The sequence below is a fragment of the Myotis davidii genome, unplaced genomic scaffold, assembly GCF_000327345.1.
Source record: "Myotis davidii unplaced genomic scaffold, ASM32734v1 scaffold149, whole genome shotgun sequence".
NCBI classification, from domain to species: domain Eukaryota; kingdom Metazoa; phylum Chordata; class Mammalia; order Chiroptera; family Vespertilionidae; genus Myotis; species Myotis davidii.
Genome location: NW_006352194.1, coordinates 126,200 through 141,476, shown reverse-complemented (window position 1 = coordinate 141,476; position 15,277 = coordinate 126,200). Strand labels below are relative to the sequence as shown.

General features: G+C 42.9%; 1 protein-coding gene and 1 pseudogene across 1 annotated transcript in view; both read left to right on the top strand.

Annotated features, from left to right (window-relative positions):
- The first annotated feature begins 1,479 nt into the window (after positions 1 to 1,479).
- Positions 1,480 to 2,058, top strand: LOC102773136 (annotated as a pseudogene).
- Positions 2,059 to 13,988: 11,930 nt separating this feature from the next.
- MED18 (mediator complex subunit 18) overlaps positions 13,989 to 15,277 on the top strand; it is a 2,590-nt gene continuing 1,301 nt past the window's right edge. Inside the window, exons 1-2 of the mRNA XM_006777463.2 lie at positions 13,989 to 14,345; positions 14,738 to 14,879. Of these exons, the coding sequence (XP_006777526.1) occupies positions 14,807 to 14,879 (73 nt within the window). The 5' untranslated portion in view covers positions 13,989 to 14,345; positions 14,738 to 14,806. The remainder of the gene's footprint in view (positions 14,346 to 14,737; positions 14,880 to 15,277) is intronic.

The window sequence follows — 15,277 nt, the reverse complement described above, 5'->3', positions numbered from 1 at the left end:
CGGGGCCCCTCCGCCCCGAAAGCCGACGCTCTATCCACTGAGCCAAACCGGTTTCGGCTCGGCTGAGAGCAGTTTTTAAAATGTGTATTTATTGATTGAGTTTATAGAGAGAAAGAGGAAGGGTTGGGGAGAGGGAGGTGCATTCATTGGTTGGTTCTTGTATGTGCCCTGACCGGGGATCGAACCCTTAACCTTGGGGTATCAAGATGGTGCTCTAACCAACTGAGCTACCCAGCAAGAGCTCTGAGAGTAGTTTTAAAAAATAATTTATTGAGATGAAATCCACATAATATAAAATTAACCACTTTAAATGTCACAGTACAGTGACATGTAGTACGTTCACAATGCTGTACAACTACCACCTCCAATTCCTAAATATTTCTATCTCTCCAGAGTAAAACCCCGTAACCCATTATATCTTTCTCCCACCCGCTCCTCCCCAAGCCCTTGGGAACCACCAATCTGTGTTCTGTCTCTGTGGATTTATCTATTCTGAGTGTTTTAAGTGAATAGAATCATAAAATACACGGCCATTTGTGTCTGGCTTCTTTCATAGCCCAAGGTCACAGCATAATGTTTTTTTAGGCTTATCCATGTTGTAGCATGCATCGATACTTCATTCCTCTCCATAGCTGAGTAACATTTTATTGAATGTGTATCTACACAATATGTGTGTCCAGCCATCCACTGATGGACATTTGGGTTGTTTCCATCTTTGGCTACTGTGAATAATGCTGCTATGAACATATGTGTGTATGTACTTGTTTGGGTGCCTGTTTTTAGTTATTTTGGGTATATAGGAGTGAAATTTCAGGGTCATATGGTGCTCCTATGTTTTACTTTTAGAGGAATTGCTAAGTTGTTCTCCACAGGGGCTGAACCACAGTGCAATCCACCATCAGTGTATGAGGGTTTCAAATTTCTCCACATCCTCACCAACACTTGTGATTTCTCATTTTTCAAATTATAGTCAATTTGGTGCATTTGAGGTGGTATCTCATTGTGGTTGTTTTTTTATTTCACTTGCAGCTAAAAACACAGAAATTGATATGCGTGTCCAAGAGTGGTAGAATTATAACTGTTTAAAGTGTTTTCTTCATTTTGATTATATATATTGTCTAATTTTTTATGACCGCAAGCCAAGGAATCTGAGCAGCCACCGGAAATAGGAAGGGGCAAGAAATGAATTCTCCCCTGAAGCCTCCATAAGGAACCAGTTCTGCCACCTTGATTTTAGCCCCATAAAACTCATTTACATCTCTTGACACAACTGAGTGTAGGCAAAAGATGTAACAGAACTGTACATTTCTGTTATTTTAAGCCACTAACTTTGTGATAGTTACAACAGCAATAGGAAACTAATCAAGGCTGTAGTTGTTTCATTAATTATAAAAATTAATGCTTGTGATAGATATCCACATAATGGAATATTACTCAGCAATAAAAAGGAATAAAGTATTGACACATTATAGGTGGATGAATAAAAACATTATAGTAGGCAGATGCCGCCGCCCCGAAGCCGTCCGAGACTAGCCATGGTGAACCCCACCTTGTACTTCGATATTGCCGCCGACGGCGAGCCCCTGGGCTGCATCTCCTTCGAGCTGTTTGCAGACAAGGTTCCAAAGATGGCAGAAAACTTCCGTGCTCTGACCACCGGGGAGAAGGGATTTGGTTATAAAGGTTCCTGCTTTCACAGAATTATTCCGGGATTTATGTGCCAGAGCGGTGACTTCACACGCCACAATGGCACAGGCGGCAAGTCCATCTATGGGGAGAAATTTGAGGATGAGAACTTTGTCCTGAAACATACAGGTCCTGGCATCTTGTCCATGGCAAATGCCGGACCGAACACCAACGGCTCCCAGTTTTTCATCTGCAGGCCAAGACTGAGTGGTTGGATGGCAAGCATGTGGTGATTGGCCAGGTGAAGGCAGGCATGGGTATTGTGACAGCCATTGAGCGCTATGGGTCCAGGAATGGCAAGCCCAGCAAGAAGATCACCATTGCTGACTGTGGGCAACTCTAATAAATTTGACTTGTGTTTTATCTTAAAAACAAACAAACAAAAAAACCATTATAGTAAGTGAAAGAAGCCAGTCACAAAAGATCACATACTGTATGGTTCCAAGTATATATCAATGGATGACTGGATAAACAAATTGTGTATATACACATATAATAAAATATTACTGCCTGGCTGGTGTGACTAGTGGTTGAGCATTGACCTATGAACCAGGAGGTCACCGTTTGATTCTGTCAGGGCATACGCTTGCTCGGGTTTCGGGTTTCAGGCTTAATCCCCAGTAGGGGGTGTGCAGGAGGCAGCAGATAAATGATTCTTTCATCATTGATGTTTCTCTCTCTCTCTCTCCCTCTCCCTGCCTTTCTGAAATCAATAAAATATATTATATTTGAAAATATAATAATAAAAGTATTACTCAATAAAATATATTCAATATATTATATTTGAAAATATAATAATAAAAATATTACTCAACCATGAAAAGAAATGAAGTTTGCATGCTACAACATGGATAAGCCTCAAAAAGTATTATGCTATGTGAAAGAAGCCAGACACAAATGGCCGTGTATTTTATGATTCTATTCACTTGAAACACTCAGAATAGATAAATTCATAGAGACAGAACACAGATTGGTGGTTCCCAGGGGCTGGAGCGGGGGGGAGGGGAGGACATACCTGGACAACCTCTCCATCTCAATATCCTTAACTTAATCAAATCTACAAAGTCTCTTATAAGGTAACATTCATAGGTACCTGAGATTAGGATCTGGTTATCTTCGGAGGCCAATTATCAGTCTACCATACCCCTTAATTTAAAATGTCTTTCTCGCCAAAACCGGTTTGGCTCAGTGGATAGAGAGTAAGCCTGCGGACTGAAGGGTCCCAGGTTCGATTCTGGTCGGGGGCATGTACCTGGGTTGCGGGCACATCCCCAGTGGGAGATGTGCAGGAGGCAGCTGATCGATGTTTCTCTCTCATCGATGTTTCTAACTCTCTGTCTCTCTCCCTTCCTCTCTGTAAAAAAATCAATGGAATATAAAAAGAAGGAAAAATAAAATAAAAAAAATAAAATGTCTTTCTAATTTAGTATTAGAAAATAAATATTGGAATCAATAGAATAGCAATGATACAACCAGCCTGGGCATGTATATAGTATATGATAATGGTACTGGTTGCTTTTTCACCACGTCTAGCTAAGTGGGAAAGTGCCACTGCACCATAAACCCTTAGCTCATGAGGTGCGGTTTCAGTTTGGAGTGGAAAAGGGGGCACAGGATCCTAACTAACAATTTCTGAAGAGTTTTCTATGTTCCAGCATATTTACATCTTTTATCTCTAAAAGACAATTTTGCAAGGTGGGTATTTTGTAGAATAAGGAAATTGAAACTTAGCGAGGGTAAGCCATCTGCCCAAGGTCACAAATACAGCAAGCAGCAGAGCCAGGATCGGAACGCCGGTCTGCATAATGTGGACACCAGAAGTCCAGGCCCTGGTCACCATATCAAGCAGCCTCTTGAAAAATAGGCGCTTCCCGGCCTCTAACACACTCCCCTCTTCCTGGCACTGTCCTGGACAGTTGTTAGACCAGAATAACAACCAAGAGATGTAAACAACTTAGGCACCCCAGTTCAGTCATCTGTGACGCCTTAGGGACCAGAGTTCACAGTTTGTGCTTGGTACCCCTGTCAGGGATTTGACAAGCAATGTGTTTGTTAGACATGATGTCCTTTCAAGACTCAACCAAACAGCCAGCCTGCCCGCACTGACCAGCAGAGCAGGTCCTCCGGCTGAGTCACTGCCCAGGTTGTTTCACAACCTGTTTGTGCACTGAGGTGGCAGAGGCAGGGAAGGTCACTGTGACTAGTGTCTTCTGGAGCTCCTGGATAGACAGGTGCAAGGAGAGCTTGGCTCACCCTGTGCCCACCCAATCCTCACGCAGAAGTTTCTTGCATTTCTTCTAGCTCTCTCTCTCTCTCTTTTTTTTAAAATATGAAATTAAAATGTTTTTAAATATATACATTGAGTGGCCAGATTATTATAACCACCTGACATTTGTAGGCAAATTAGCTATAATTTCACGCTGAAGTTGCTAGAGGGCCAGACCATTATAAATAGGGTAGCAGGTTGTTTACCACGACAATGGAAGTGATTTTTTTTCTGATGATATGGGTAAACAACGCGATTTAACAGCCTTTGAACGTGGGATATATATTATATATACTATTTTTTCATTGATTTTTTAGAGAGAGGGAGAGGGAAAGAAGCATCAATGTGAGAGAGAAACATCAACGGGTTGCCTCCTGTATGCCCCCTGCTGGGGATGGAGCCCACAACCCAGGCCATGTGCCCTGACCCAGAATCAAACTGGGTGACCTTTTGGTCTATGGGACGATGCTTAACCAACTGAGCCATACCAGCTAGGGGCTCTAGGCTCTCTTTTTGACTTTAGCTACAACCCTGAACCAAAGAAAGTTTGAACAAGCTTCAGAGCCTCATCTGTAAAGTGGGAAATGTGTACATATTTAAATTATTGTGCATCCTACATACACTATATAATTTAGCTTTTACCGCAAGCCAATGAGGTAGATGCTATTATTTCTTTTACAAATGCACATACTGAGCATCAGAGATGTTGTTTTCACATAACTAGTTAGTACAGGGTCAAGAACCAACCCCAAGTCTGTATGACTAAAGAGCTAGGGTACAGAAGGAAATAACAAGAAAAATTCTTTTTCAGGGCTTGCCATTCTACGCTGAGTCATTTAGGTAAGTCCCTTCTGCTCCTTGGACCTTGGTTTCCCTCTGTATTCTTTGGGGTGGAGGAGAGGGAGCTAGGCTAAGGGGCTGAAAGCTCACTTTTAAGTTTATTATCCTATGACTTCATATTATAAGGTTTTTCCCTAAGTCATCCATTAGACACGGTCTCTACTCCCACAGCCCATTCTTGCTTCTTCTGGGCGAAGAGCAGAAAACACTGATGAAGAATTCTTCTAACTTGGCGCTTTATCAGGAAGTCTCAGCTTTGGCTTACAATTTTTTCATGACTTGCACTGACCCATGTTCACATCCATAAAATTGGGATGACTATGATACCAGCAATCCAGGTGCAGGACATACCACTGTGCCCAATTCCTCCTCCACTTATTTTCAGCTTTTCTCTGCCATTATGATTTTTACCATGGCCACATTCTCATTCTTTCCCCAATGAAATGGGAAGAGAAAACCCTCAGAACACAACCAAACACAATTCCTTATCAGTTCCCTTGTTCTGGCCTTTTTTTCTCCCTTCTTTCCAAACCTGTTAGGGTCTTACAGAGGTCACACATATCCTATCATCCCTGACATCTTCATCCTCCAGCAGGGTTTCGCTTAGATTTACAGATTTTACTGGGTATTCCATTCTATTCACTCTTCTCTGCTTCCTAATGGAGTTAATTATCTCTCTTACTCTGTTTTATTTATTTATTTATTTATTTATTATCAATACTTATTGTGTACCAACCCTGTGCTTAGAGTGACCTTCCAATTTTTCAAAATGTAGGAAGGAATTTTGTTATAAATATTACAATTTTTTTCTAAAACATTATAACTTCTACCCAGTTGGTGTGGCTCAGTGGTTGAGCGTCAACCCATGAACCAGGAGGTCATGGTTAGATTCCTGGTCAGGGCATATGCCCGGGTTTCTGTCTCAATCCCCAATAGGGGGCATGCAGGAGCAAGGGCCTGCAGACTGAAAGGTCCCAGGTTCGATTCTGGTCAAGGGCATGTACCTGGGTTGCGGGCACATCCCCAGTGGGAGATGTGCAGGAGGCAGCTGATCGGTGTTTCTCTCTCATCGATGTTTCTAACTCTCTATCTCTCTCCCTTCCTCTCTGTAAAAAAATCAATAAAATATTTTTTAAAAAAAGTAAAAAATAAAAAGTTATAATTTCTTACACTGAGCATGTAAGGCTTTTGTAACCAGAAAATAACTGTAATTTTTTCATTATTTTAATCAATTGTATTGATACCAATTTAAATGTACAGCTTGATGAGTTTTGACAAATATACATACCTGAGTAATCACCACCACAATCAAAATATAGAATAATTCCATTTTCCCAAAAAGTTCCCTGTGTCCCTTTGCAATCAATACTTCCCATTCCTCACTCCAGGCAAGCAGAAATCTAATTGCTTTCACTATAGGTTAGTTTTATCTGCTTTAGAACATCATATACATGGAATCACAAACGATATATCCTTTTGTGTCTGACTTCTCTCACTTAGAATGTAACATTAACCTATCATGTTGCATATATCAGTAGTTTGTTCTTTTTTATTGCTGAATAACATTCCATTGTATGGATATATTATAATTTGTTTATCCATGTACCTGTAAATGGACAGTTGGTTTAAGTGTTTAAAAATGTTTTTATTGATTTGAGAGAGAGAGGAAGGAAGAAGGATAGATAGATAGAAACATAGATGAGAAACATCAAACAACTGCCTCCTGCATGCCTCCTACTGGGGATTGAGCCCCAGACCAGGGCATGTTCAGTGACCTCTTGGTTCGACGCTCAAATAGTGAGCCACACTGGCTGGGCTGTTTCAAGTTGTTTTTTTGTTTTGTTTTGTTTTTTAAGTAACACATACTCATCAAAAATTTGGAAAACAGAGACAAGTGGAGGAAAAATAATCTCTTGCCTCATTAACCAAACAAAGACAATTATTGTTAGCATTAGGATGTTTTGTTTCTTTCCTCTCTGCTCAGATGTTTTGGAGACTCTATATAGTTAAAATCATATTGCACATATGACTTTGTAATTGCCTTTTTTAGTTGACATTGTAAGCGTTTTTCACATTTTTCTTTTGTAACCATTTTCAATGCTAATATTTTATTACTAAAATGTAGGCTCTATCAAGGGAAGAATTTAGGCTTTCATGCTTTTTTTTCCTTGATTTTTTAAATTGATCTTAGAGAAACATTGACTTGTTGTTCCACTTATTTATACATTCATTGGCTGATTCTTACATGTACCCTGACTTAAGATCGAACCCGAAACTTTGGCCTATTGGTACGACACTCTAACCAACTGAGCTACCCGGACAGGGCTGTCATGATTATGCTTATAGTTCAAGAGCCCAGAATAATGCCTGGACTACAAAGGGCACACGTTAAGTGTTGACTGAATTGTATTCTACAGATTGCCTGGCTACGTTCATATAGAGACATGCCAATTCTTCTTAACATTTTTCATTAGTTCTCTCTTTAATGTGTACATCCTGCCTCTCCAGACAAGCTATTGAGGCAGTGTCTAAAAACACCTATTACAGCTCTCGCCCTGGCTGGTTTGGCTCAGTGGATAGAGCGTCAGCCTGCGGACTGAAGGGTCCCAGGTTCGATTCCAGTCAAGGGCATGTACCTTGGTTGCGGGCACATCCCCAGTAGCGGGTGTGCAGGAGGCAACTGATCGATGTTTCTAACTCTCTATCGCTCTCCCTTCCTCTCTGTAAAAAAATCAATAAAATGTAAAAAAAAATAAAAATAAATAAAATAAAAAAATAAAAACACCTATTACAGCTCTAGCCAGTTTGGCTCAGTGGATACAGCGTCGGCCCTCACACTGAATGGTCCCAGGTTCGATTCCAGTCAAGGGCACATACCTCAGTTGCAGGCTCCATCTCAGCCCTGGCCAGGGTATGTATGGGAGGCAACCAATCGATGTGTCTCTCTCACATTGATCTTCCTTTCTGTCTCCCCCCCTCCCTTCCACTCTGTCTAAAAATCAATGGAAAAATATCTTCGGGTGAGGATAACAAAAATAAATAAATAAAATGAAAACATTCTTTAAAAAAATAAAATAAAAACACCTATTATATGCTAAACATGTATAAACCATCTGTACTCTTCACAGCATTCCTATTAAGTAGAAAATCTTCCTGTTTTACAGATTAAGAAACAGACTCTGTGAAATTAAGTGACTAGGTCAAGGCCACACACCTGCATGTAGCTGAGTCTAGACATGGCCCATGTTTGTTTGTTTTTTTTAAAAAATATATTTTTATTGATTTTTCACAGAGAGGAAGGGAGAGGGATAGAGAGCTAGAAACATCGATGAGAGAGAAACATCGACCAGTTGCCTCCCGCACACCCACCACTGGGCATGTGCCTGCAACCAAGGCACATGCCCTTGACCGGAATCGAACCTGGGACCCTTCAGTCCGCAGGCGATGCTCTATCCACTGAGCAAAACCGGTTTCGGCATGTTTGTTTGTTTGTTTTTAACCCACATTTTGTAGAGGCCAAATCCCACAATATTGGGAATAGTTTGACTTTTTAATGATCCTTGCTCTGTGCCATATCTATCAGTCAAATCCTCATAACAACCTTAGAGGGAAGTACTAGTATTCTCCGTATTGGAGAGCTGAGAATATGAGGTTCACAGAGGCAAAGTCACTTGCCCAAGCCTACATGGCTAGACAGTGATAGAAACGTTAACCCAGTCGGTCAGCCTGGCTCCATGGCCCATCTTAAACACTACACACTACATGCTCCCCCATGCCCTTCTGCTTCTCCACGCAGTCTTCTTCATCTCCTCTGGACTGTACAAAGAGTCTCCCCCAGGAACGGTTTGAGTTGATAGTATAGATGATGGTAAAGGACCACCTGGCCCAAGGAAGGGGTTAATGATGATGAAAGGGACCAGAAACAAATCCTTTCACTGGCAAACATACTGCAGGACAGACACAATTCTTGCAGCTATGAGACTGGAAAACGCCACATGCCCCAGAAGGCTGGTATGAGAAGTAAATGAATGATCCAGATTCACAGAAAGTGCTTGCCCCAGAGCTGTTATGGTCCCCAGTAAGCACGCACTAAAGGGGAGCTATCCAAAGGGCCTCCATCTAGGAAATTCAAGAACCAGTGGGTTAATTATCTTTAGACAGAAAACAACAGACTTCCCCAGACAGACCTGGGAGGGGAGAAACCCAGACAGACAGTTACAGTTCAGCTAAAACAGAGCTCATCGTTAATCTTTGATGGATGTGTGTAATACATTAACTATTATAGTCTATCCCCCTTGAGGCACCTCAGCACCTGGTCAGCCAGAGGCTGGGTTGGGCTGGCTGGGCGAAGTGGAAAAGAGCAAGTAAATAGGTCAATTACCTTTCTGCCAGACTTTCATAGGTCCCTGCCTTAAGATGAATAAAAAGGTGAAATGGCTGATGCTGCCTGTCATGCTGGGTAGGGAGGTAACTCTTGAGTCAGCAGCCGATGAAGACTACTAGGCACAAAATTATCTGGCATGTCTCACCTGTCTCTCAGAAACCAAACTCCTTGAGAGCAAGAATTGTATCATTTATTTGTCATTGGGTGTTTGCTCTTAGCAGTTACTATTAATAATGATGCTGTCATTTCCATAATTGGAAAAAATCCAAAGGTGAAGAATTACTAAACTAGGTATCTCTATGGATTATGAAATCATAAGGTTCAACTACCATATTTTTTCAACTCTAACATGTACTTTGTGTCCATGTTTATTTAGGCCTTGTCTGATAATACATATGTACATGTATATGGAGGTGTCTCTCAATTGCTTGAAACTCTGTTAATAAGTAAATGATGTGACTTAGAATGGAGAGTATGTACTGGTAAGAACTAAGACAAGGTAATAGTTCAGTTTCCCAGTCTAGGGAAGAATTCTTCTACCATAATCTCTGCTTTAATATTTCCGGTGGAAGGAAGTTTACTTCTCATCCAGGCATTGTGTCACCGAGTCAAAATACAGCAGAGTATGGGGGTCGGGCGCGGGGCTACAATTTGAAAGAGGTGGCCAGGGAAGGCCTCTCTAATAAAGATTTGAGCAAAGACCAGAAGGAAGCATGGGAGTGAATGCTGCAGTACAGTGAAAAAGGAGAGTTCCAGGCAGACTGTACAATAAGTACAAAACACTTAAAATGGGAGCATCCTTGACTTGTTCAAATAGGAGCCATGAGAACAGAGTGGCTAGAGCTGAGTGGATGGGGAGTGAGCAGGCACAGATGGGGATGGTTGGAATATGGTCAAAGAGGAAACAGGTGATGGGGGCAGATCATGTAGGCATAATGAGAATTCTGAGTGGAGGACTGCTAGAGATAATTAGGTTGAAAAGCAGTTATACCTTTCACATAGGGCTATGCATATAGGAAGCACTCAATGTCAACTCATTCCTGGGGAAATATTAGTTTGCAACACTAAAGGTGAGAGCCTAGCATTGCATACCAATAATAGGGGAAGATCTTATTATCCATAAGGTCATTCTAGAAAGCTGATGAAGGAACTATGTATGTGTGCCTTGCAATCCACGTTGATGGTCTACTGTCCTAATGAAGGCTGGCCAAGAACTGATCCTACACCTTTAAGCCAGTCTAGTGATTGGCTGGGACGCATTAATATCTGAACTTTTCTCCTCCTTTGCTGCCATTAATTGTAATAACAAGGAAAATAAATTTCCGTTATTTAAAAGCCACCTAATTTGTGGTATTTTGTTATACTAGCCTGTGCTAAGACACACATATATAAAGAACATACATGATTCCTCCATTCCAAGATGTTTACAATCTATCCAAGGAGATGAGACATGCACATAATATATTCAGTAAGACAGAATGTACTTGCTCAAATTAGAGATATAAAATATTATAATAACTAGAGGCCCGGTGCACGAAATTTGTCCTTAGACCGGCCTGCACCCTCTCGCAGTCCGGGAGCCCTCAGGGAAATGTCCAACTGACAGCTTAGGCCCGCTTCCTGTGGGGAGTGGGCCTAAGCCGCAGTTGGACATCCTTAGCACTGCTGCGGAGGTAGGAGAGGGTCCCGCCACCACCGCTGTGCTAGCCAGCCGTGAGCCCGGCTTCTGGCTGAGTGGTGCTCCCCCTATGGGAGTGCACTGACCACCAGGGGGCAGTTCCTGGGTTGAGCGTCTGCCCCCAGGTGGTCAGTGCGCGTCATAGTGACCGGTGGTTCTGCTGTTTGGTCGATTTGCATGTTAGCCTTTGATTATATAGGATAGCTACCATTTATTTATTTCTTACAATAAGCCAGGCACTATGCTAAGAGTTTCATAAACATCTCATTTTTGCAACCTCTGCCTTAGAAAGTTTGTTAAATCTCTGTTTTACAAAAAAGGAAGCTGAGACTCAGAGAGGGGAAGTGAATTGCCCAAGGCTGCACAGCTGGGTAGTGGTAGAGAACAGAAGTGAGCCCCATTCTAAGCTTCAGACCTCACATCCTTATCAGAGAAACTTATCCCTATAACTCCTAGGCCTTGTCCAAATTTTACTATATTGTTCACCCATTTCTTACCTTTTTAGAAATTTTAACCCTACTTCACAATGCCAGCTGAAATTTGAATAATACTATGATGCCTCTAAGGACTCATAATTCACTGAGCTTTCCACTCTGAAGTTTGTGTCTGAATAGGAAAAGAGAGCCCAGCAATTTTACAGCCTCCTCTAATCACGAATTACTGCGCTGAGAGCTTGTCAGTCTGCCCAATATTGTGAATCACCAAGCTGACCAGAGGGCATATCCTGAGCCCTGGAGTATATGCGGCTCTAGTAACTGTCAGAGTCTTTTGCAAAGTCCAGCTCTTAGCCATCTTTTCTTCCTATTCTACACTTTTTTCAGGATGATCTCATTTATTCTCATGCCTTTAGCTACCATTTATGAAGCTCTATGAAATCTCTACCTCTAGCCCAGCTCTCTCTCCTCTGAATTCTGGCTGAACACTGCCACTTGGGGGATGGAACCCACAACCCAGGTATGTGCCCTGATGTGGAATCAAACAGGCAACCTTTCCATGCACAGGACGATGCTCAACCAACTGGATATTCCAAGGGAGCGCCAGAGTGATCCTTTTAAAGTTCACATCTCTGCGTTAGTCTGACATGTAAAGTCCTCCAGGATCTGGGCCTGACCCCTTCTCCAGACATTTCTTACCCCTCCCAACCTCAAATTCTATGTCCCAATTCTATTTCATTCAATTACCTTTGTAAATGTTCCCATTACCTGGATGTGCCTTTCCTCCTTTATCGGGCTGACACTATTGTTCCTTGAAGTTATTTTGGGCATTAATTACTTTTACTGGGGAATCCTTCTCTATGCCCTCAAGATGAATCAAGAGTCCTGACTGCTTCCGAAACGGTTGAACTGTTTATGTCCCATTGAATCAACCACATGGTACTGTCTTTGTTAATAAATTCTTTTGAGGGCAGAGACGAAGTCAATATCTAAAGCACACTAGACTTTCAAGAAATATTCAATTAAAAAAAAAACCAGCCCAGCCACCGTGGCTCAGTGGTTGAGCTGCGACCTATGAACCAGGAGGTCACGGTTTGATTCCCAGTCAAGGGCACATGCCCTGGCTGTGGGCTCCATCCCCAGTGTGGGGCGTGCAGGAGGCAGCCGATCCATGATTCTCTCTTATCATTGATGTTTCTCTCTCTCTCTCTCTCTTCCTCTCTCTTCCTCTCTGAAATCAATAAAAATAATTTTAAAAACACACAAATGAATGAAAAGTAGTACAGGTTACAGTGGGGGGGACTAGAACTAGAAGGGTTATGTTATTGTTAGTTTTTAAAAATTTTTAAATTGATTTTTAGAGAGAGAAAAAAAGGGAAACATGAAAAAAAAAAGAAAACATGGATGTGAGAGGGAAACATGATGGCTGCCTCCTGCACGCCCCCTACTGGGGATCTACCCAATCAACTGAGCCACACTGGTCAGGGCTAGAAATGGCAGATTGTGGAATAATTAAGAGGTGGGCTCTGACGTCAGCAGCTTATATCTGTATCCCTGGCTCTCCAATCCTTGCATGTTATTAAGTTCTCTTGCCTAAGTTTCCCCATCTGTAAAATTACAGTACTAACTGCACTTGGCTCATCAGGCTGCTGTGAAGATCAATTTTAAATTTTTGCTATTTTGTTTATTAAGGATTCTTTTGTATTAAATTAGCAAAATATTGCATTTAAATAGTATTTCTCTTAGCTACTGAGATTCCTGGTGTCCCCTTACACGCAGTGGTTCTCAACCTTCTGGCCCTTTAAATACAGTTCCTCAAGTTGCGACCCAACCATAAAATTATTTTCGTTGCTACTTCATAACTGTAATGTTGCTACTGTTATGAATCGTCATGTAAATATCTGATATGCAGGATGGTCTTAGGCGACCCCTCTGAAAGGGTCGTTCAACCTCCGAAGGGGTCGCTACCCACAGGTTGAGAACCGCTGCTACAGGTTTTTTTTGGAGAGAGATAGAGAGCTAGAAACATCCATGAGAGAGAGACATTGATCAGCTGCCTCCTGCACATCTCCCACCGGGGATGTGCCCGCAACCCAGGTACATGCCCTTGACCGGAATCGAACCTGGGACCTTTCAGTCCGCAGGCCAACGCTCTATCCACTGAGCCAAACCGGTCCCGGCCAGTTTTCTATGTAGGAGACTGACTCATTCACCCAACTCTAGTGCCCACTTTATAGATAAACTTCGTTCAATAAATATTCCTTGAATTTACTTACCTCCCTGCATCTTTAAATTGAAGTAAAGTATACTCAGCAAACAAATATTACGTATATTGCCGAGCTCCCTAGTTGTTCGTAACATGATGCTAAGCGGTAAAGGGGTCTTTTAATTTTCACCTGCAGGTCCCCAACAAGAAGTGTTTTACGTCTCTCCTCCTTTGTCTGCAGTGCCCTGCCCCAGGCTCTCTTTCCTCCGTCAGCTCCAAGAGATTTTCTAGACAAAAACATCCCAGTGTCGTGGAACTCGGGGGTGGGGGGAAAACAAATATTTTCCGGGAGGCGCGCCTATGACGTCAGCCCGCCCCCTCCCGCCCCACCGCCGTCACGCTCCAGAGGCGGTCGCCATCTTTCCGCCGGCAGCGCACCCCGCGCATGCGCTTCTGCTCGCCGGGCGGAGGAGCGACTTTTAAGCCCTCTCGGTACCCGTACGGCGCGGGCGGCTGTGTGGCGGAAGCGGGGAAAGGAGGAGGAAGTGTTGCCCTGTACAGGGCGCTTTAACTTTAGGGCTGGGGGCCAAATGTTTCTCCGAAGCTCCGCGATGCTTGGGTTGACGTAGCTCCTCGCGTGGGAGAAGGGCTGCAGCGCACGCGGAGGTGTGCGGCACGCGAGTTCCGGTGCCGGCGGAGGAGCACCTACGCCATTCGGCAGGAACTACACGCTTCCGCCGGCTGCTCTAAAGGGTTTTCAGAGGCGGGAGGCCGGGATCGTCTTCGGGTCCGGCCTCTGCCGCGACTTGCTTGTGCCCTTGTTCCCTCTCTGGATCTCAGTATCCTCACCGGTGAGTTGAACAAGTCCCTTCCGCCACCACTGAGTCCTTCTGAGTGTTACTGCATGTTCATTGTGCTGTCTGAGCAACAGCGCTTTGGGGGGTCTTAAATGTCGTTGGCCCCATTTCATAAGGAAGACGTTGAGGGAGAGGTTTGATGACTTCCTCAAGATCGCACGGAAAACTTAGAGGCTTCAGACCTTGAGACTAGAAGATGCTGTGACTCCAGGAACAGGTCTCCTTTGTGTATTTCTGTATCATCGGTTCCTGCAGCTGGCCTGTGGCAGCTACTCAGAAAGCTCTGAATGGATGATGAATCTGTTTTTTTTTATGTCAAGGTCACTGACATAAGCACATCTGGCGTCTCCACATCTCTGATGTATTAACAAGTGTAACTTCTCCAGGTCTATCCTGTGCTTTACTTGATTGGGGACACCGAATCCAGCCTGAGTTCTTCAACTTAACCAGACACCATGGAGGCACCCCCCGTCACGATGATGCCTGTTACCGGGGGCACCATTAACATGATGGAGTACCTGCTGCAGGGTGAGTGAACCAGGGAGCTTGGATTACCAGTTTCCCCTCTTCTATTCAGCTTCTGTGGAGACGACACGCTGTTTTACAAAGGCAGCCAGCATAGTTTCTGCGTGCCAATCGACTTAAAAAAATTTTTTTATGGTCACAAACACATAAAATTAAATTTCCCATCATAAACATTTTTAAGTAGTGTTAAGTATATTCACATTGTTGTACAGCTGATCTCTAGAACTTTTTCACCTTGCAAAACTGAAACTCTATACCCATTAAACACTAATTTCCCTTCCTCCTTACCCCAGCCCCTGGCAACCTTTCTACTTTCTGTTTCTGATTTTGACACTTTCGATAGATACCTTATATGAGTGGAATCATACAGTTTTTGTCTTTTTACAACTGGCTTATTTCAC